Genomic DNA, 21,981 nt, shown 5'->3' with positions numbered 1-21,981 from the left:
TTTATTTGGCACCTGTGTCCTTTCCTAGTAGGTTTGCATTATGTCTGCTGGGACTTGTGTGAAGTGAGGCAACTTCTAGTCAGTGAGATCTTTAGGTTTAGAAATGTCTATCTAGAAAGTTACTGCTGCTGCTGGTTCACAGCAAACCCAAGAGTCTTATGGGCTTACCATTTATTATAGATGCTTGTTTGCAGACATTTATTTATTTGCTTATTTCTTTTGCCCAAATTACGGTTGGACCATAATAAATCTGGCTCCTAAATCAGCAACTGGAAAGATCTATTGTTTGGAATCAGTCTTTCTAAAGAATTTGATGTTATTTCACTGACTGCAAGGGGAATATGTCCTGACACCCAAAAAGGGCCTTATTAACATTTTATTTCTGTGAACTACATTTTTACTGCTTCTTTTCACTCATTTTACAGTGTTCTGCACTTGCTAGATCTTACTCTAAATATGTGTGTTCTTGTTGAAGTATTTTAAGTTAGAGAAAGGTGCTGTCTGCACTGCTAATGCTTTCTGTAATTTTGTAGGATATCTTGGCACAAGTTCTACAGATACTCTTGAAATCCAAATTGCTTGTAAGTACTCCTGCTTTTTTATGGGCTGCTTAACACTCAGCAGAATGTATCAATGGATATGTATTTATTTGTTTGTTTTATTCATTCCTTGCAGGTTTTGGAAGATGAAAATGCAAATGTTGATGAGGTGGAGTTAAAACCAGATACCTTAATAAAACTGTATCTTGGTTATAAAAAGTAAGGAAAAACTTCAGCAGCATCCATAATTTGTGTATAATGGGGAGCATCCTTTTCTGCTTTCAATTTGGGTGAAACCTAAAATACTTGGGATGAAAGTTCCAGGGTTCAAGTGCTAATTCAAGTATAGACCCCAGCCTTAAAGGAGAGGGTTGACTAGCAGGGGGATGGGTAAGATTTCGGCTGTCTTTGTCATGAAGTTTGTCAAGGCCTGGATGTAGTTTCCTGTGTCCTTCTTGTTCCTTGATTCTTGTCTAATTCTGGTAAGAAATGGTGCTGGTTTGTACCAAGGTGCATGACTTGCATGCACTCAGCAAAATACATTATGTTTTATAAGGTTACAGTAGTGTACAGTGCCCAGCAAAGGTCAAAGTCTTAAGTGTTTGTCCACTAAAGATAACAGGAGAAGATCAGCAGGTTCAGTTTAGAACTTCAGAGCAACAAGTGATTGGAAAGCTTAACACGATTGTCAGTAGGTTTTGTTACCTACTTTAACCAGTGTTCTTTCAATGTGTGTATGTTTTAAGCTGTTCACAGTACTGTAGTGACTTCTTACCATGCTTACCAGAGCATAGACATAAACACACATAAATTCAGTGAGGAGTTCAGTACTTCCTGAAGATAAGGTCTGAGCAAAAGGAACATTTTAAACCCTTTCCTTGTACCTCACTCTTTATCTGTTTTCTTCCCTCCTTGACCAATAATTAAAGGTTTGGGAATTCCTGGTCAGTTATGTTAAGGCAGTGATGGAAGCAGCTCAGTGTCACTGTACTGTGTGGCTCAGTGGTTCCCAATTTACAGCACACAAGACTACACTAAATAACAGATCCCCTCTCCACTGCAGCATTCCCCGTGCCCTGGCTTTTTCTGCAGTTGGGTTTTGTTCAGGGTTTGTTTGGTTTTTAAACAGGCTCCTTGTTTTATTAACTTCTGTTGTTTTCCTTTACAGCAAAAAATTAAGGGTAAACATCAATGTGCCAATGAAGACTGAACAGAAGCAGGAGCAAGAAACTACACACAAAAACATAGAGGAAGATAGGAAACTACTGATTCAGGTGACTTGTCTTGCAGGATGCTGCCATGCTGTGAACTTAAGAATTACAGCGTTGTAATCCTTTAATGAAATTCATTGTGGGCTTTTCTTGATTTTTATTAAGAGACAACAGGCCATTACAGTGCACTGTGTTGGAGCTAAAAATGTATTTACAGTGCTCTTGGAGTCTGTAATAGGAAATCATAGTATTGCAGACTGGTTTGGGTTGGAAGAGACCTTAAAGCTCATCCAGTTCCAACCTCCTGCCATGGGCAGGGACACCTTCCACTAGAGCAGGTTGCTCCAAGCCCTGTCCAACCTGGCGTTTCCAAAATGTGGAAGGCATGGTAGGACACTGTTCTTCGTGTTTGTTTGTACATCATGTTGATGAGTGTTTGGGTTCTATGGATGCACACACTGCCCTGACCTCTGCCCAGGGTGAAAACCAGGTGGTATGGACTTAACAGTGTGTTTTCTATCAATTCAGCTGGACTCCACTTGAGAAGCAAAGGGGTGGGGGAAGGAAATACAAATGTGCTACTAAAAGAGTGTCACAGTAAGGTTAAATATATAAAGAAGGCTTTCTGTTACCTAAGTGGTTTCATGTAGCTCTTGGTACCAGTTGGTACTATTGTTATGACTGACCATAAGCATAGTTTGTAAAATTCGTGTGTCAAAACCACTTCTGCTGACTGTATGCTGTGTAGAATCCGAGTTCTTAAAGTCTGTGTGAGTAGCTGATATCTGTAGGCATGCTTCTCCCCATCTGCTGCTCAGGTTTGCTATGGTAATGCTTCTTGCACTAGCAGACATGATCTGCTGGGGAAGTAAAATGGCTCTATCCAGCAGGACAAGTAGTTTGCTCCTAAGCATCTTTCCATCTTTGCTGTGCAGGCTGCTATTGTGAGAATCATGAAAATGAGGAAGGTTCTAAAACACCAGCAACTGCTTGGAGAAGTGCTAACACAGCTGTCCTCAAGGTTCAAGCCACGAGTTCCAGTAATTAAGGTATGTGAGAACCACAGCTCTGAACCTGTGTTCCAGGAGGTGAAGAGGATATAGATAGACTAAATACATGCTGCTGAATTGAAAAGGAAAGCTAAGGAGATGGGGTGGGTAAGGACAGATTTTTGGAGTTGTAAATAAGTAGGAAATAGTTTAAGCAGAAATAGAGTGTTTATCAATCATATGCATGTTTTGTATTGTTGGCAATAGTAAAATAGCAGCTTGATTGCATCTTTCCACATCAGTGCTAGTGTACAGCAGCCTTTGCTCCAGACTTACCTCTTGTTCCTGCTCTCCCAGTTGTGGGAGTACCACTGCTGGTGGGCCAGCTCGATAGAGTTTCTTGATCTCTCCTAGAACAAAAATGCTGGGGAAGGAAAGGCATTGTATTTAATGGCTTCCTCACCAGTTTGTTTAGTGCTCCCACCACTGGTTTTTACCCCACCAACCAAAGGGATAGTGGGGGCAGAAAATGGGCAGTGGGGAGCACCAAGGCTGGAGGAGAGGCACCCAGCCATGTCCTGCAACAGGCAGCAAGTTCCTGCAGCTGCTGTCTGTAGTAACCTTACAGTAAGCACTCTGCACCTTGGCTCAATGCCGTATGTGCTGTCTTGCCATCAGGTTGTTCAGCATATTGATGATCAGTTTGTCTCCCAGTCACTACCCCAGAATGGCATCAAGCAAGCATAATTCAGTTCAGTGGATTACTGAAGTCCTCTGCTTGATGTGGTCAGAATTGCCCTTGTTTGTGCCCTTTGCCTACTCCCCTCCTTGGGAAGTTTCACTTGGCAGGAAACTCAGTGGCCAAAATCACTCACAGTTTGTAGCAACCGTAGAGGGGGATTTTTGTGCCAGTGTCCCACCACTTGTGTCTGTTGCTCCCACAGAAATGCATTGACATCCTGATTGAGAAGGAGTACTTGGAACGTGTAGATGGTGAGAAGGACACCTACAGTTACCTGGCTTAACATTTTTATTAGCAATTACTTGACTGTGTGACACTCGGCAAGTAGGTATGTGATGGAAAGAACGAAAGCAACGGAACTTCATAGCAGCCACCCTGCTGCCATTTGGACCTCCCTTTTTAATACCTGAGACCAGGACTCCCATCAGCCAGTCTCAGATTTACATCAGAACTGCTCAGGATTGATACATTTCAAGTATGTAAATATGGACACCAATGCCATTTAACCTAATTTAAGAACAGAAAGGAATCAAACCCTTCTCCTTTAAGGGTTGCATGCTACTGCATTTAAATCAATACATTGGCTATAGGATAAACAGCTGCCATCCCAGGCAGCACTTAGAAATGTTGGCAGCACTTTGAGAGCGAGTCTGAATGGACCCATGTGTAATCTGCTATGAAAACCCATTTGTATAGTGTGTTTCATTTTTTAATGTGTGATAAATAAAAAAACAAAAAACAAAAAATTAAAAGATTTCTGTACAAGTTGCATTTGGTTTTAAGTTTCATGATTTATCTTTCTAAATGTAAATAAAAGGTATAATGGTTATGAAAGCTGTAGAAATTCGTTTGGCTTCTCCTCCTTTGCCAGGGCTTCTGGTGATTTAAGCACATTTTGTTCTCTTAAGAAACGAATTGTCATCTACCATCAAATGTGTTACTTCTTTTTTGAGAGGAAATGGCTTTGAACAGAAGAGAAAGTTGTGATGATTTCACAGGGTATGCAGAATAGAAAACACTTAGCATATCCATGGCAATAGTTGGTGATCTGATAGTGGAGGTGTTTCTGGTGTTGTTTAATATACTGTGAAGGGCATCACCTCTGCCTCAGTGCTGCCCTGAATGAATAAGGTTTTGGCTGCCCATTTCTTTGACTAGAACAGAAAATTGAGTGTTCCTGAACATTGATTGATTGCCACAAAATGCAACCTGTGATGGGAATTAAAATATTCTGGAGTGTTGATACACCTGTATTGATGGACCAGGCTTCATTCCATTCTTCTCACAATGTTTTGTGTTCATTTGTCCCTGTGAAATTTAGCTTTCACCGCTGCCATCCTCACAGGTCTCACTGTTGGTAATTTATTTTCTATTTTGATGGTGAAAAGAACCAAATTTCTGCAGCCAAACCCTTTTTTTCCCCCTTAGAATGTGTGTTTTATTCAGTGTTTGTTCTGGCATGAAGAGAGCCGGGTTTTGTGTTGATTCCATTTTTTTCTCTGAGGGAAATTTAAGTTTTCATGATTACAATTGAGCTGTGACCTACAACACTGGGTTAAAAAAACAAAATAATGGAGCAGTATTCGATGTGATCCAAATGGATTTGGAAAATGGGAACTGAGTCTTAGCCCCACTTGATCTTTTGCATGCTTGCTGTCCCTATTCTGAAAGAACTTTAATTGCCTGGAGGACTGCAGCTTGGGTAATAGAAGCATCTTGATGTTCCATTTTCAAATTGCTTTTTGGAATTTAGAAGAATGGACCTTGTGCTGCTTTTTATGCTGCTTTCTGTGCTGGCTTGAAGATGCTGGTTTGTGTGGTTTGTGTAGCCCTTTCTTGCAGAAAGTTTGGAGTTAGTAGATTGTTGTAACAGGATATGAGTGGGGGGGTGAAGGAACAGGCCCAGCCTTAACCCTTCACTGGTTAAAGCAGTGTTTGTTTGTACATGTTAGATGCTGACAGTCCAGCTTCAGATAAGAGCCAGGCTTTACTGAAGCAGGAAGAAGATAAGTTTTGACTTTTGGATGTTGCTGACAACTCACTGCAAGCTAAACCACTTGGGATAAAAATCTGTAGTATAAAAAAAATCTGTAGTAAGAGAAGAGAGGGGAAATGTACCAATAAGCAAGAGAGTAGTTGCTTGCAGATGAACAAGAGATGCAGGAAAGAAATGTATAATTGCTGTTGTATTCATTGTTCAGGTTTGTTGCTTCATAAAAGCCACAGTTGAAGGTTCCAGTTTATTGGAATACTACTGCTGGTTCCCTTACCCAGTGATGCAGATGTGTCCACATCCATGTTACTTCCACACTGAGTGAGCAGGGAAGAGATTCATGGCTGCTGCTTGGGCAGGTGTGTTGCCATTAAGCTAATGGAGAGAGAGAAGCAAACCTTGTACCTCAACTTTATCTTGAGAGAAGAGTTTGTCCCAGAAATCACAGCTATTCTGTTGGGGGAGTGAGTTTTTGGGAACACCTTTTTCCCCCTCCCATTAAATGCATCTACTGCTAATGGCCAGACCTCTTGTTAGGGATAAGGACTGATGAGGCTTAGCAAAAGCAGAGAAAAACTTAAACACTGTGACAAGAGGTTGGGTGCTATAGGCTGAAGTTTGATCAGCCTGACTGATGTCTCCTGCACTGTTTATGTCTTCATATTAATCTTAAATGTGAAGCTGAAGGAGCAGTAACAGAATAGACAAGCATGTACTTGCCTTTGTTTGGAAGCTGAAGGGCAGTATTCCTGTTGCTTCCTCAACTGGCTGACACAAAATTCCAACACAGTTCCAGTAAAAATGAAGAAGTTCAAGTATCCTTTATTCAAGGTTGAAAAATGTACCACACCACATTATTGCAAAAGTTCATAGGTACAAAACACTTTGCAGCTGGTGAGAAGGCAATAAAAAGTCAGGGTTGGTTTTAAATTTGTTACTATAAATTACTGTTACAGTACTCTGCAAATACAGAATTGCAAATTGCATTTTTGTTTTTTCTAAAATTGCCCACAGTACTAGAAATTCCTGAAGATAAGGCAGCTGTTTGTTTAAAAGAAGAGGTAGCTGGTGTCAAGGGATTTCCATTTCTCTTTCAATGCCCACATACTTAAGGGCATCAGCTTGGCTATATCTGAAATTAAAGAAAATAAAACGAAAAATAAAGCCCAGTACCACAGAACATTTTCACTTTGCTCTGACACAGCAGAGCAGCACCAGAGCCTGGAACACACTGAGCTTTCCCATAGTTTCTCACAAGCTGGGGCCTTTATTCCTTGTGTGCATTTGCAGATGCAGAACAATGCTGACACTACTCCAGAAACTGCTTTTAGAGCAGTTTGACCAAGAGGAATCATCAAACTAGAATTCCACACTTGAATCTCACAGTGCTAAAGTTCTTTTTGGCTAGTGGAAAGCAACTGCATTTCTCAAAGTTGACTTACAGAATATCATCACTGGACAGCTTAGTTTTCTTCAAGGGGGATGATTTCAAGGGAAATTATGAACACAGCCCTAGCAAGTACTTCTGTGTAATAACACAAGAATACTTCTTCCCATTTCTGAACACCAACTGGTACCTAGGAAAGCCAACCTGATGAAGTTTAACGTGCAGGTCTGTCCCTGTTTGTCACTAAACTTTTCTCTATTGCTGTTCTAAGTAAGTTTGCAAAGCTCTTAACCAGCTGCTTTCTCAAGTCACTCTTACTATACTATCATCTGTCTTATTAATGTCTGTGCAAAGGGACTGGTTCTCTGCTGTTGAGACCTGATGCTGTAAGGAGGCAGGCACAGTAAGCAATGATGAGCAGGGCAGAAATACTGAAAGCTAATGCAGTCTGTGAGAGGAAGAAGTTAGTTACAAAATCCATCTACCAACCTGTAGTCAAAGAACAGTTCTTCACCAGTCTGAATGGCTCTTTTAGCAAATATTCCTATTCTGTGATCACCGTTAACCATCATAACTGTGTAAAAGAAATTGAAACTTACATTAACACAATACTGCTAAAAATGTGTATTCTAAGTAGCCCACATTTCATGCATTGCTAAAAGCAAGTAAATGTAAAACTTACCTTTTGCATAGCAGTTGGGATTTACTGAATGGTTTGCAAATCTAATTTTGTTGCCCTTGCGTGTTGCATCAACCACAAAATCTAGGGAGGGAAGAAACAAATGACATCTACAAATTTGTGCTTAATAGCTAGAGTGCTAGGATCTTAGCAGCTGGAAAAGATAACTGCTCAGCTACCCACATGGGAGAGCTGGCACGTCATCCTACAACAGCTTGATTGTTCTGCAAGACACACAATATTCCTGCTGCCCAACGCTGTGCTTCCCATTTATCTCCTGCCACAGTGGCACTGAGTTTCTCATTTGATGCTTCTCTATTCCACAAGGACAAGCTCCACGAATACGCTAAGTCAACACTGACATAAAGCAGCTTTTTTTTCCTCCTTTCAAGTATCTCCCATGATTTCACACTTGAGACAGTGCAGTCGGTATTTGTCTCCTCAAGTGGCAGTTGCCACATGCCATGGATCTGTGTGTGGCTTTTTCCCTCCCAACACAAAGTTACCAACATAATTTACTGCTGATTTAAGTCACAGTAAAATTATTTCAGACAATACCCAGCAAGCCTTTTAAATTCTTGAGGCTACTTAATGCACATAATTTTACTTCATTAAATTCTACTTCTACTCATCTTGTGTAATAGGCTCTATCACTACCACTTAGTGAAGTAGTGATGTTTCCTAACATATAGGAGAAAAACAAAAGCACTAGCTCTGAGTATTAGGAATCCACGCATTGCTAGGAAAAGATGTGTAGAAGAAAAAAAACTTCTCAATGTTACCTGCTGCCTGCAAAAGAAAAGGGCTGACCAAAATGGTGACTGTGCATATTTGATCTATACTGTAAGGGGTGTGACTAGCACATACATACCATTATTCAAGTTAAACAGAAAGCTGCACATGTACTTGTCATATACTTTTCCTCTTCTGTCTGCCTCATCCTGAGAAATAATCTGAAAGAAATAGCACTTGTTAAAGAGTACTCTTCCCTTTTGTAACCATAGCAGCTTAAGGTCAAAAACCCCAGACATTCCGAAAGGTTTTTACTCTCTGCAACTGCAAATATTCTTAAACATGAAGTACTGTTTTCAGCAAGCATTCTGCACTCACCAAGCAACCATGGCTTGCTCTTAGCATGAATAAGCTCTTTCAGAGCAGAAGGAACGCAAGAATTACTTCTCATCTCAAAATCAAGACTGCAAACCCAATTTGGCAGTTTATTACTATAGCATGTGATTTAGTGAAAGTGCCTACTGAATTTTAGTACTGTACTAAATGATTTTGCACTGAATTCCAGGCACATCTGAACTGAAGTTACATCTAAGATAGATAGATAAAAATGACATTCCAGCCTCTCATTCTCACAAGAACCTATGTCAATTTTTTGTGACATTCCAATGTTGAGCTCCTGGCCTTAGAGCCTCTGACAGCAGTAACTGTATATGGAGTCAACCACATCTCTCTCTCTGTGGTACCAACTCAAGAGACAATCTCTTGGTCCCCAGCCAGCACACAACTTCACCAATTAAACTCATACGTAACCAGTGTTCTCCATCCTTACCTCACCACAGTATTCAGAGATGAATTCATTCTTCTGTACAGGATCTTTGATGAAAATCCCCCAGCCTGCCACATCCGAAGGTGCCAACAGCAAGTGCTGTGGGAGAGAAAAAAAGTAACAAATTTAGACATGCTTGGGTTTTGTTTGGGCTTTTCGTTGTGGGTTTTGGTTTGGTTTGAAGTATGTATGTCACTTAATGAAATATATGCTGGGACTTCAGAAGAGAAAACAAACACAAATTCTTCTCATTATCAAATGCACACTAAAATTGCAGCTTGTGGAACAGAAATTGTGTGTGAAAGAAAAGCCACGTGAAGTACTTGAAAACCAGTAAAAAGTTTAACCTTGAAATGAGGGTGTTACATACAAACATATGCACTAAAGACTTCAAACTAGAAATGTCTGCAGACAGGAGCCCACTACTGGTCAATTCAGTATTGGACTGAACTAGTTTGTGAGAAGATGTTCCAGAGGAGAAATAAACCTTGGTTTGTTTATTTAACAGAGCTGAACAGGCTTTTGAGATCTCTCTGGTAGCCTGCATACAAGTTTGTGCATTAGAATCTACAAGTGAAGAAAGAAATAGTATATCTATCTATGGCTGAGCTGAAATTCCTTATGCTGATTTAGAACAGCAGCCTATGTGCAAGCTGCAAGCAAAGCCTGAATGTGTAAGAGGAGATATTCTACTGCAGTGTTACACAGAAAACTAATTGATACATGATGAAACAGAACTTAACAGCAGCAGATGAATAAGCTAACATCAGTGACAGCTACCTCTCTTTTTTGTTTGTCTTTTCCTGTTAGACAGCATGAAGAAATGGGAGAAATCCCATTGTCTGGCATGAAAATATAAAACCACCTCAAAACCAAGGCAATAAGCATGTAGTTGTGCAGCTATGTACCTTTTTGGATCCTCTCTGAATGCTGCAGTTCTTGCAAGAAACATTTTTGCTGTCCCAGTGGTCAGCTGCTCCACATGTTAAACAGAGGTCAGGATCACATTCACGTACAGCTAGGTAACATGGACACTGCTTAGTGTTGCATTGTGCTTTACAACGACATCCAGGAAACCTGTTTTGGCCTAAAAAAGAATACATGGAAAACAAAAAGGTCAAGTATGAAAAAACAACACTAAAATTAAGAGAGTGCAGATTGAACAGGTTGCCCAAAGAAGTGGTGAATGCTCCATCCCTGGCAGCGTTCAAGGCTGGGTTGGACAGAGCCTTGGGCGACATGGTCTAGTGTGAGGCGTCCCTGCCCATGGCAGGGGGTTGGAATTAGATGATCTTAAGGTCCTTTCCAACCCAAACCCTTCTGTGATTCTATGATTGTAGCACACCAGAGTATTAAAAGAAAACACCCAATAGCCAATAGTACAGGACATGCAAATTCTTTCCTTCCCTGATTTTACTTCAGTCTTCCTCACTTTTAAGTCCAAAGACTATTTCTGACTTCATGCAATGGCTTTGTGCAAACAGTGTCTGTGGTACAGACATACTTCTAGCACAGAGTTAGATGTTTGGGACAGTGAGAGAAATTTATAGACAGTTTTAAATGCTTTACTTACATTCTGAGCTGCACTGACAAAACTTCTCACAGAAGTTTTGAGCAATTACACATGGGCATGAGCTATCACAAGGCTGACGTGGATGATCACATGGCTGATAGTTGTAAACATGATTCGATGACCCATCTGAATAAAAATAGCAACATTTTGTTAAGTTGAAAGGTGCAAACAAACAAGAGGCAGTTCCCTTCACTCTTTAAAGTGGAAATCCCCTTTTAGACATTTAACTAAGAAAACCCCCAAAATGATCAAAAAAACCCCAAGCCTACAATGAGTGGTGTCAAAAACCCAGAAGCCACCAAACCAGAACTGTAACATTAGTTAGGTGTTTGTCACCATTAGCTGCCTGCTTCCTAGTGCACTTCATTCCACCCGTGACTCAGCTGCTTCAAGTACTGGAGCTGAACACTGTTTACTGTGGAAAACTGAAGAACAAAACTACAATGGTATAATTTCCAGTGTTCTAGAGCAACATTGATATTCAGCAAAGTGAATTTGCCCAAATACCCAAAGTAATTTTTACTCTGGAGCAACAGTCGACTTTCAAACAGATATACTGGCAAAACAAAACCTGGTCATTATACCACTGTGCTTTCCCAAGTCAATTTTCCAGTAGAGACAATGCTAACACTTACAGGCAAGGAGATAGATACTATCAGGGACAACTCTAGAGCTTTACCTGTAGAGCAGCTAGGAGAATTTGGTGCTATGTAAGTTACATTTGCTGTTAATATTCCTGAGCTAGTGTTGGGTTTGCATGTATGCATAAGAATGCTCAAGTTGGCAACCAGCAACCAAAAAGCACACACAAACTGTTCAATTATTGATGTTGCTAGAAGTCTCAACCTCTCACCACAATTTTTCAGATAACTATTTCTAAAATAAACTGTTTTGAAAACCCCCAAATGCTGCTTTTTACTGCAGCTCCTGTTAATACTTCAGTGAGAAGTACAGACAGAAGTTCATGCTGGAAAGACTAAATTCAGCCTCCTTCCCTTTTGATTGAACTCTACAAAGCTCTTCCAGTTATGTAACCCAAGCAGTACCTTTTGTCCCTACAATATCTGTTATGAGAGCTTACTTTTTTTACACCCCCTATAATCCACAGCTCCCCATGGAATGTATATAATGGTGTAAAGAACCCAAACCCCCCCCCCCCCCCCCCCCGAAAACACAAAACCAAAAAGCAATAGTAGGATCTTAAAAGTTCAGGACATAAATTGAACGGAAAGATGCTAACCCTTTTTCAGCTGTATCTTTCTGCAATGAGCAGCCCACAACCTGCAAAAACACAAAACACAAGAAGGTTGACAGGAACTCCTCCTGCAATGGGCTGGGAAAGGTCAAGCCTTGCACCCCACTTGACTTTAAATGGGAAACTTTCAGGTGACAGGAACATCTGCTGGCTGGGCACAAGACACAAGTGGTTGCAGCAGATCCACCCTGTCCCAGTCTCTTGGAGCTGACAAGATCAAGGCTCTGCAGGCTGCTCCCTCCCCCTCCCCGCACCATTCCTGTAGTCTCAGGACTGTACAGATGAGCAGCCACCACCCAGCCCAGGCTAGAGAGATGCTTCAATTCAGATAGCCTTGAAGGAAAACCGGCAACGAAGAGGCTGCTGGAGCTGCTTCTAGCAGGCAGAAGCAGCAGCAAACGGAATGATATGGAATCGCAGATATGGAAGGATGTGTCTAAATAGGGGAATGAAGGTCTGTCAGCTGCTTGCTTCACAGGTCTTGGCCCCAGCACCACTCTGGTAGTCTCCTACGGATCACAGCCAGGGGTTATCCTTCATCTGCTGAGTGACAAGTATATGACTGCAGGAGATCACGTCTGTGGCACAGCCGCACACAGTATTTCTTCTGGTTGGACACACTTTTCCCCAGTTTGTTCTCACTGGTCATAAAGTGATAAGCCTTTTCCCTTCTACTTCAAACTCAATATGCCTTTCTTTCACATCCTTACAATTTTCCTTCAGTGCCCTCTTTCTCTGTTAGCTTAGCCATGCTCTGCCTTTGCAAGAAGTGGTGGTGGTTTTTGTTGGGTTCCTCTCTCCCCAGGAATAACATGCTTTTGGTTATCACAACATAACTCACTATACTTTAAAGTTCTTGCAAGGTACAATTACCCCTTTTATTTTGTATCCATTTCAGACTGCAAGTTCTTTGGGCAGGAAATGTCCACTATTCCATGAATAGTCCTGTCAGACACAACTGAGCAAAAACACCTGACTGGACCTTAGGTACCACAAGGAAAGCCAGACTTAAATAAGGAGAAATCAATGGGTTTAGATTTTCTTCAATTCTAGGCATTTTAGTTAGCACTTGAATTTCAGTGAACAAACAGAATCAATGTTCATACTTCTTGGACTTTCTTAGTACATCCTATAGCAACATTAAGAGTCTATGGGAGAATCCTCATTCCCTGGCCAAATAATAACACAGGTAGCTGCACCTAGGAACCTCACTTTCTGTGCACATTTACTTCACAGTCCAAAATACTCATCAACACATGTACTCAAAAATCCCCAGCACGGAACACTTAGAAAGCTATTCTGCCTTTCAGTGAATGCAACACTCTAAAAAAAAGTATCTATCTCCTGCTATAAGTACTTAAATAGGATGTTATAGATACTATTTTTTCCATAAAAACAAGATATCAGTCTCTACTTGGGCCCCCCCACCACACACAACAGCTTTAGGTAAACAAGATTCTCTAAGCAATTGCCCTTTCAAAGCTTTACTGTTAGACTTCACATTAAGTGCTTGACAGCCAACTTTCTTACAAGCCTTGGAAGGAACTCATACAAGTTAGAAACCCACAGAGGCAGACTTGTCCAAGTTACTGAGGTTGAGGGGAAGGAACAAACCCAAAGACTATCAGCATTACAGAGCACTGCAATAAATAGATGATATTCCTACTAAGCGTGACTCACTCGAGAAAAAAAGGCTAGCAACATATTTATGAGTCGATGACTCTTGCTAAGATGACAGTTCCCACATAACTGAAAGAAGTGGTGCAATTTTGACTTGAATTACTTCTAATGCACATCAAACTACTTTTCCTTTTTGTCTGACTGGTATTTGGAATATGTAGCTTATACTGTATTTTTAACAGTTCTTTCATAGAAGCTTGTCTATCAGCCCAAGATAATAAGGATCTACTAGCATACCAAACCCTTAAAAGCTTTCTGTGGATAGACTTCTTAAAATACCATTTAATTAGAAATCAGTATGAATTTATTTTTTTCCTTGGTAAACACTATCTTAATACTTCAAACATAAAATGCCACTTGCTGAGTAGTGGCCACCTGAGACTTTTTGGTTTCCATGGGAAATATAGGCCGTATGGACAAGATCATGTGAGTATAACAAAGACTGCCACCATCAAAGCATTAACCCTAACAACTCCTAATGGATAGAAAATCAAATACGACAGTCACAATGGCAAAGACATCCTTTGTCGCCCATTTCTTGGGCAACAGGGTCTAGGGTGAAGCATCCCTGCCCATGGCAGGGGGGTTGGAACTAGGTAATATTAAGGTCCTTTCCAACCCTAACTTATTCCAACCCTAACTAACCTATTCTATGATTTTATCAGCTTAGCCACTCTTGTAAGAGACTGGTGTCATAGCAGGAAGAGAACCTAGCAAGAAAGGAGCTGCAGACATACAGTGTGAGCATGAATTGGGAGGAATGACAGAAGACAACATGAAGCAAGCTGCCAACACTGACCAATTCAACAGGAGGTTTGATTAACACAAACAAATAGTACATCCATTGACTGGTAACTTTCAAAACCTGCCGGGAAGCACTGCAAGTTCCCCCAACTAGTGCACAAGCTGAAGCCCGAATGAGTACCATACTAAAAGTGGATTAATTTAGCTATCTGCCCTGTAATCTGCTATCTCTGCCAGCAACAAAACGCAAGATCTGGTCTCATGCACTAGGAAGCAAAGGAAAGGGAAAGACAGAACGGACAAAGCTCTCGTGACTTGAAGCTTCATGTAAAATAAGGCAGCAAACTGGAAACTCAGTGGCAGATCTCCAAGCAAGCAGGTGGATTTGTACATCTGGTTTCTGACATCTGCAGGATAGCCAGCTTAGAAAACAAGTGTTCCCAGAAGCATTATGACAGAAGCCGTCAAAAATATTGTTCCTCTCTGCTAACAACCAGTGTTTTTAGGAGGCACTGCTATCAGCTAATCAGGCAGTAGAAATGCATTCTTTGGAAGAAGCAACACTAGCATTTCTTTCTCTGCACAGGGATACTCTGCTACCAGAAACAGCACTGAAAACTCAAAATACGTGCCAACGATGTCAATGTACGTTAGTGAAGTCTGTGCAGTGTTTGATTTTCTGGCAGCACTCAAAGACTTCTTTTCAGTCTCCCAAATCATCTTATCCAAAGCCTCCTCAGCACTCTAAGACTCAGCTTTCCAACCAGGTGGCACATAGAATATCTGTGCCAATGCCTCAACTGCACATGCTGCCCGATAACAGTGAGACTTTAAATACCTATAAAAGGGCAGCCTGAACTCTAAGGCAGAGCCATGTAACCTATTGAAACATGTGCAGTGAACAGCAGCCCAGCAGAAGGTGGAGGAAAGCCAGAAAATGGGAAAAATAAATCCTTTCCAATAAAGTTTACTAAGTAAACTAATAGGGGATGAGGGAGGGGAGGAAAACTAAAACAATCAAGAAGCAGCATTGCATGGCCCTACAATCAACAACAGATCCTTACTAATCCAGAGGGAGGACTGCTGAGTAATTGAAGCAAATACAACTCAGCTTCCAGCAATGGAAGAGTAACATACACATATGAGAACGGCCAGTACTCTTTCTTGGTTCAGATTTTTCTATTGGCTTCTATGTGAAGTACTTACTCCTCCAGCAAAGCAGAGTTTTACAAACTGCCAGGTCTGATGCATAGGCCATGCTCTGACACTTACTGGCTCTCCAAAAAACAACTATATAAAAAGTGTCTTCTTTCATTAATTGGCCTTATTTTTGCTATCTAACAAAATTGACACTGGAAGGAGGAAAAAAATATTTTTTACTATCCAAGAGGGGTGTAGCTTTTCCAGCTAGTTGTTCAGTATGCCTATATGGGCACCAAGATAGCATGGGAAGAAGTCTTATAAGAAAATTTGCTACTAAATCAGTTACAAGAGGCCATTAAAAGCGGTTTTCTTACTCTAAGAGTAAGTAAACTCAACTAAAAGAAACTTAAGAAACAGACAAAAACTTCCAGATGGTTTTACCAATTGCTAGTTCTGTGACACCTTTAGCGTGCTCAGATTACAGTAGTGTGTAGATGGGCTAAATGGTTTTCCTTTTGTAAAAGACAGAAGAATGGAGACAGCTGGACTGCCACATATTTGTGAAATCAGAGCATTTAATTCCTTCCTTCAGTGAGAGTTAAAAGAATTAAAAGACACTTCAAAACTAAACTGCTAGCATAAAAGTTTTTATATCATTAATAACAAAATAACATCAAGAAATCCCATGTAATGGTATTTCTTTTACTTATTTGGGAAAAAAGCCCCAATCAACATACCCCCTAACAGTCTCAAAACTCGTCCAAAACAATGTCAACCTGGTAACCATACAATCCATTTCAGCTTCAAAATACATTTGAGCCTTTTAGTCGCTCTTTTCAAATAGATGTAGTGGCACCATTCTGACAGCAAGCTGTGTCAATCTGAAAGCAAACTAATTCCCAAAGTTGCACTGTGGCTAACTCCAGATTTAAACAGCCAAGCCCACCAAATGCCCATAAACTTGAAAACTGTGCCAAGAGCATTAAATCAATAGCTTTTGCTGTGAACAGAATCTCTTCCAGATGCTCACTGAATCTTTTCCTAACTTGCATCAGCTGCCTCTCTGCTACAAAGCAGAAACATGCTACTCCACGTCAACAGTATCTCTGAGCCAGTAGCAGGGATTTCCCTAAGCCTGGAAATAATAAATATACTTAGGCACGCTAAGAGATAAGAACTGGGAGAAGAACTGGAACAACAAACTTGGGGGAAATAAGGGAAGTTAAAAGGGAGAAATAGGAAGCTTTATGGGGAAAAGTATACTTATTGCTTGCAGAAAGAAATGTTCTTGCTAATTTTCAGTCAGCTTTTTATCTCCTATGAGCTTATCCCCGGGAATAAAACTACTCAATGCAGAGTTGCATTTTTCAAACCTCAGGATTCTCAAAGGAAAAATGCCTTTCACTGACAGACAGCAGCCACCGAGTTCACGATTTCAACAGGAACTGTTTCAGATGGTCTTTGTGGCTCTAGCAAAAGGCTTGGTTTTGTTCTTCATTGCAGCTTCACTTCAAGTAACTTGTTAACCTGGTTCTTTAAAGTTCTAGTTGATTACAAAACTGGGGTGCTACAACAGAATAGTATCTCTTAAAAGAAAAAGGCAATCCTACTAGTTTGCTAAAACATTTTTGCTTACTGACCATCTGAATCATAACGGAAGATGCTTCACCATAAAAACCCTCATAAGCTTTGATTTAGAAAATACCATATAATTATTATTGAATCCCATTTAAACACTTCTAAAACTCAAGGTTTATTGCAGCAAACAAAATTATACCACAATATCTTGAATGTTATAACAAGCTGTGTAGAGTATTTCTGATTTAACCTAGTTTGACTACTTGCAGCAATACACCTACAAGAATCTGGCTGTTAAAGAGGTTAAAAAGAAGGGAAAGGGTAAGAGAAGTGGAAGGTTATACTTGCCAATGCAGTAAGACTTGTCTGAAACCAAAACACCACTTTGTTCTATTGCTGCAAATTTTGGTTTTAGAAGCAAAAGGTGAAGACTTGCATGACTTTTTCCTCCAAAATACTTTCTGTTCTGATCCCCTGTATCTCAAGTTTATTGTTATGCTAAGGTTATTTAGTAACAGATTTACCTGTGTTTCCTTTTCTTCTTTCTGGGAGGAGTATCAACATCTTCAGCAGGGACTGGAGCAATAATACTAGATTCCTTTACTCTAAACTCATACACCTAACAAGAGATACCATAATACATCCACGATAAATCTCTCACTAGTAGAAAGTTGCTCATTTTCTAAGTTACTATGATTTCCTCCAACCAACAACTTACAGATTACATCCAGTCATAGTCTCTTTTCAATACATTTAAAGTTGATTGTCATTTAATAACAGATAGTCTAATTCAAGCCTCCTGTAAATTTAATTTTAAAACAGTTTTAAAACTAACTTTTATCTAGTTGTGGCATGAATTCTGGATCATAGCATTCTTGAGAAAACCAAGAAAATTAATTAATTTTCTCTTTTAGTAATCAAGACTAGTATTTCTGCACTTCAGTTTTAAAAGTAAAGTGCTATCATCCTTAGTAAGCAGCTTCTTTTCTTACCTGCCTGCAAGTTTTGGTCCCAATCAATCTGGCAATTGCACAGAAGTTGTCATAGTAGGTGCCAATAAGAACTCTAAACATTGAGGCTTCTGCACCACTCCATTCCACATTCTCTGGAGGCTCAATATTTGGCTTCATCTTTATTGGTGTTTGACACCTAGAATTTGCTTCTGTAATAAATAATTGAGAGTATGGTTCAATGGAAAGCTATATTCCAAAAATTCTACGTAGCCCTTAAAAATGTCTAATAATTAACTGTCCTCAAACATATCCCGGGTTTCTGTTGTTCTTTTCTAATTTAAGTGCCACAACAAAACAGCACTTTCCACATGCCTCTTCAAGAAGTTAAAAATTAGGTAAGAGTAGCTACTGAAATTACACAATCTCACCTCTATACATAAATTGAGACAATCTGGAAATTTTCTTACAGGTTTCTATTTGATTAAGCTCATGTTATTACTGTCTTTTGAGTCAGATCCATACATTCCAAATACATGGTTTCTAGGATCACTTGGCTCAACTTGTTTTGTAATTCTCTCAAGCGCTGCAGCTAACTGAATAAGGAAGCCTTGACTAGCCTTACCAGAGGAACTAGATGTTTCATCTTTCTTTTCTTCTTCTTCTTTATCATTGTTTTCTCCTCCAGTTTCAGTTCCAGCTTCTCTATCGCTATCTGTGTCTTTTGATTCCAACACATTTATTGTTGGCGTACTAGGTCTGCTGGTGTTGTTTGGAAGCCTTCCCCTTCGGCGGCCACCAGGGCGCTTCGGTGGTGTCTTTATGCGCTCAGCGGTCAAGGCAGCTGCAAACTCCTTTGCACCTTCCTAAACACAAAACATTATCATTTTCAGTAAAAGAATAATCATAGAATCACAGAATGCTTTGGGTTGGAAAGGACCTTGAGATCGTCTAGTTCCAAAGCCCCTGCCATGGGCAGGGACACCTCACACTAGACCATGTTGCCCAAGGCTCTGTCCAGCCTGGCCTTGAACACTGCCAGGGATGGGGCATTTACCACTTCTCTGGGCACCCTGTGCCAGCACCTCACCACCTTCACAGTAAAGAACTTCTTCCTTATATCTAACCTGAACTTCCCCTGTTTCAGTTTGAACCCATCACCCCTTGTCCTATCACTACAGTCCCTGATGAAGAGTCCCTCTCCAGCATCCTTGTAGGCCCCCTTCAGATATCAGAAGGCTGCTATGAAGTCTAAAACCTCATAGCAAAACCTGTTTTCACCTATGTCAGGGATTGGAGAGAACACATTCTACTTGCATGCTATACGACTTTGCATTATTCTACAAATTAATCACATACACACAAATTCCAGTTAAATGTACTCTAACCATTAACATAAATAATTCTGATGCCATAATGAAAACAACCCCAACCCTACATTTACAAAGCACTTATGTCAGTTTTTGACTTCCACTTTCATTTTGGCTGCCAAGTGAAAAACAATTCAATAGTAAATTTCTGTTTTTCTAGATGACAAAAAAAGAAAAAAAGAATTTGCCACACAGAATACCCTTCAAAATACAAGAACTCTTCATGCATGTGGCACTTTAACAATATGCATTCTACATTTTTAAAAATGCAGTCATTGGTAATTTGTTTTCTAGTGGAAAAGGGTCTGACAATGCATAGGAAATTTTTAGATTGGAAAATTAGATGGTTTCTCATACCAAAAAATGTAGAAGTATGAGAGAGATCCAAATTATATTATTAAGAATTTCACCTTATTAACTTCCATCCTGCTGTTTCTTAAGAGCCCAACTACTGGATAGAATCTGCCTTCAGCAAACTAAAACACCTTTATCATTTTGAGTTGTAATATTACTTATGAGAGAGCTAAAAGTCTGCAAGACCCAGTTCTTTGACTAAATTGGGCAGAATAGCAGCAAGACATTATTAGGAGGCAATAATCTTGCTTCCTCACAATTATCTTAGGCTACATCTAATAAAGCTGAAATTATTCCTACTTAGACTTTCATTTGATGATTGCGAGTTACCTCTTTTCTTAATCACAAGCTGAAGATAACGTACTTGACTGCAAGTGGCCCACAAGTGTAGGTACTAGGGTAGATTCAGCATGTCCTTACATTAAGTGTAGCTTGCTAGCACTAGCACTTAGTGAATTCCAATATATCAAATTATCTTACCAGATGTTGATAACAGTGCGGTCCACAAGGCTTATTATCTAATGCTGTTTCTGTATTCTTTCGTTTATAAGTATTAGGAGTTGCATGGAATGCTGTTGAATCAAAACATCGCATTTGTAAGTTTTAATATGAAAATACATTCAATATCTAACTTCAAACAGTATCAAAAATACAAGGTTTGCCAAGACTTGACTAAAAATAGACTAAAAATCATAAGAAATGGGAAAAAAAACCCTTACAATATAAACCCCATCTGGTGACATTTGACTTACCACTTAAATACAGAGACAGCACATGGTTAAATTTTGCATATGCCTGTTAACATCAGTGAAGACAATAATCACATTTGTTTCATGTATCAAGGAAGACTTGCTATGTCCCCCTTCCCAACAAACAGGACAGACTTTACTTCCATTACCATGTTAAACAGAATTATTCAGGGCTTCCCGTATTAATGCATGATCATTTTTCAATCAGTAAGATTCAGGTGTGCAATTTCTATCTTGTCAAAAAATCCAACCCCACACACTTTGGAAAGGCAATAGAGCCATGTTTCATTTCTGTTAGAGAGAAGGACACATAAGCATTTTACTCTATTAGTGTATCAGCATTCCAAATAAGCTGACAGGTGGTAAGAGTTCAGTTTCCATATCCCAGCTGCAGGGTAAAAATAAGTTAGCATTGCACAGGCACTGTGGATCAGAACAATCACAGTTAGGCCTGCAACTTCCAGGGAAGTGTCTGCTCATGTATCTGAGGGACTATGTAGCTCTGTATCAGCTGCAGAACAGTGACTTGGAATAGAGCAGAACTGGGCATGAGCACCTTTATAATAAGATCAGAGAGTTTCCTACCCATTCCTTTTGCCAGAGCTCATCTCTACCAGCTCTCTCCCCGTGCAATCTCTGCCTCCCAGCAGTATGTTTTCAGAGAGACTGACTTTCCCAGTTCTGCTGGAAGTCTTGGTAACTCTTCTGTATCCTCTACTTAACTGAAGCCTGGAAAACCCGCAGCTAGACTCTCACCAGAACTCATATATCCACGGCCCCAAATTTTACCAAGAGCTTTTTGAAATACCATCCTTAGTTTTCTGCGATTCTCTTTTTAACAAGAATTCCTCCATGCTCAAGGCATGCATTTAGGTTTTTTTAATATATAGATATTAAATATATGCATATAAATACACATGTGTGTGTAAATAAATACTCCCCCCCGCAGTGTGTTAAATAGTGGCATACTATTTAACTGCAAGGAACAAAAATGCAGACCATACTCAAGCTAATAAAATAAAAAAGACTACTCGGTGCAAGCTGCCTGTTTCCTCATGCTCCATAAGGACCTACAAAAGACACCCATCTGAAAACACATGATTCCCCAGCACTGTAAAAGCACTTACGCTACAGTTTCACTACAGTTGCAGTTAGGCAACTGTAACTCACAGTTTTTCAACACTCAGTGAATAAAAAGTGCTAATGTCCAAACTGAAAGAAGAAATCCCTCCCCTGTTACCCATATTAATCCATAAGGGCTGTTCCATACCAACATGACACACATTATTCCCCTTCAATAAGCCACCTCCATAGGCCTTCCTACTCATCTATTTCTGGATTCTACACAAGGCTTCTCTCTGTAAGTCCACTATGCTTTCAAGACTGAACTTTTCAAATGCAGTTCCTTCCCTTTTAAAGAATGTGGGCAGAGCTCACATGTGTTTTCCCAGGCAAAGTTTATAAAGCAAATCTCATTGCAGTGATCT

At 40.0% G+C, this 21,981-nt stretch overlaps 2 protein-coding genes across 14 annotated transcripts in view; one reads left to right on the top strand and one right to left on the bottom strand.

Moving 5' to 3' along the window:
• Positions 1–4,252, top strand: part of CUL1 (cullin 1) — a 51,841-nt gene extending 47,589 nt beyond the window's left edge. For all 3 annotated transcript variants that reach the window (XM_030508594.2, XM_030508604.1, XM_030508612.1), the window contains 5 exons: positions 534–581; positions 676–758; positions 1,708–1,813; positions 2,686–2,799; positions 3,684–4,252. In XM_030508594.2, coding sequence (XP_030364454.1) covers positions 534–581; positions 676–758; positions 1,708–1,813; positions 2,686–2,799; positions 3,684–3,764 — 432 coding nt within the window. In that variant the 3' untranslated portion in view covers positions 3,765–4,252. The remainder of the gene's footprint in view (positions 1–533; positions 582–675; positions 759–1,707; positions 1,814–2,685; positions 2,800–3,683) is intronic.
• Positions 4,253–6,270: 2,018 nt separating this feature from the next.
• EZH2 (enhancer of zeste 2 polycomb repressive complex 2 subunit) overlaps positions 6,271–21,981 on the bottom strand; it is a 53,110-nt gene continuing 37,399 nt past the window's right edge. For all 11 annotated transcript variants that reach the window (XM_030508501.1, XM_030508509.1, XM_030508517.1 and 8 more), the window contains exons 9-20: positions 20,226–20,317; positions 18,647–18,887; positions 18,064–18,233; positions 17,596–17,690; positions 11,912–11,952; positions 10,672–10,797; positions 10,007–10,185; positions 9,102–9,197; positions 8,412–8,493; positions 7,544–7,624; positions 7,351–7,435; positions 6,271–6,606 (exon numbers count right to left, since the gene is read on the bottom strand). In XM_030508501.1, the coding sequence (XP_030364361.1) occupies positions 6,546–6,606; positions 7,351–7,435; positions 7,544–7,624; positions 8,412–8,493; positions 9,102–9,197; positions 10,007–10,185; positions 10,672–10,797; positions 11,912–11,952; positions 17,596–17,690; positions 18,064–18,233; positions 18,647–18,887; positions 20,226–20,317 (1,349 nt within the window). In that variant the 3' untranslated portion in view covers positions 6,271–6,545. The remainder of the gene's footprint in view (positions 6,607–7,350; positions 7,436–7,543; positions 7,625–8,411; positions 8,494–9,101; positions 9,198–10,006; positions 10,186–10,671; positions 10,798–11,911; positions 11,953–17,595; positions 17,691–18,063; positions 18,234–18,646; positions 18,888–20,225; positions 20,318–21,981) is intronic.

Source organism: Strigops habroptila, chromosome 1 (assembly GCF_004027225.2).
Source record: "Strigops habroptila isolate Jane chromosome 1, bStrHab1.2.pri, whole genome shotgun sequence".
NCBI lineage: Eukaryota > Metazoa > Chordata > Aves > Psittaciformes > Psittacidae > Strigops > Strigops habroptila.
The sequence above is the reverse complement of the archived record's forward strand: the minus strand, read 5'-3'. Positions and strand labels throughout refer to the sequence as shown.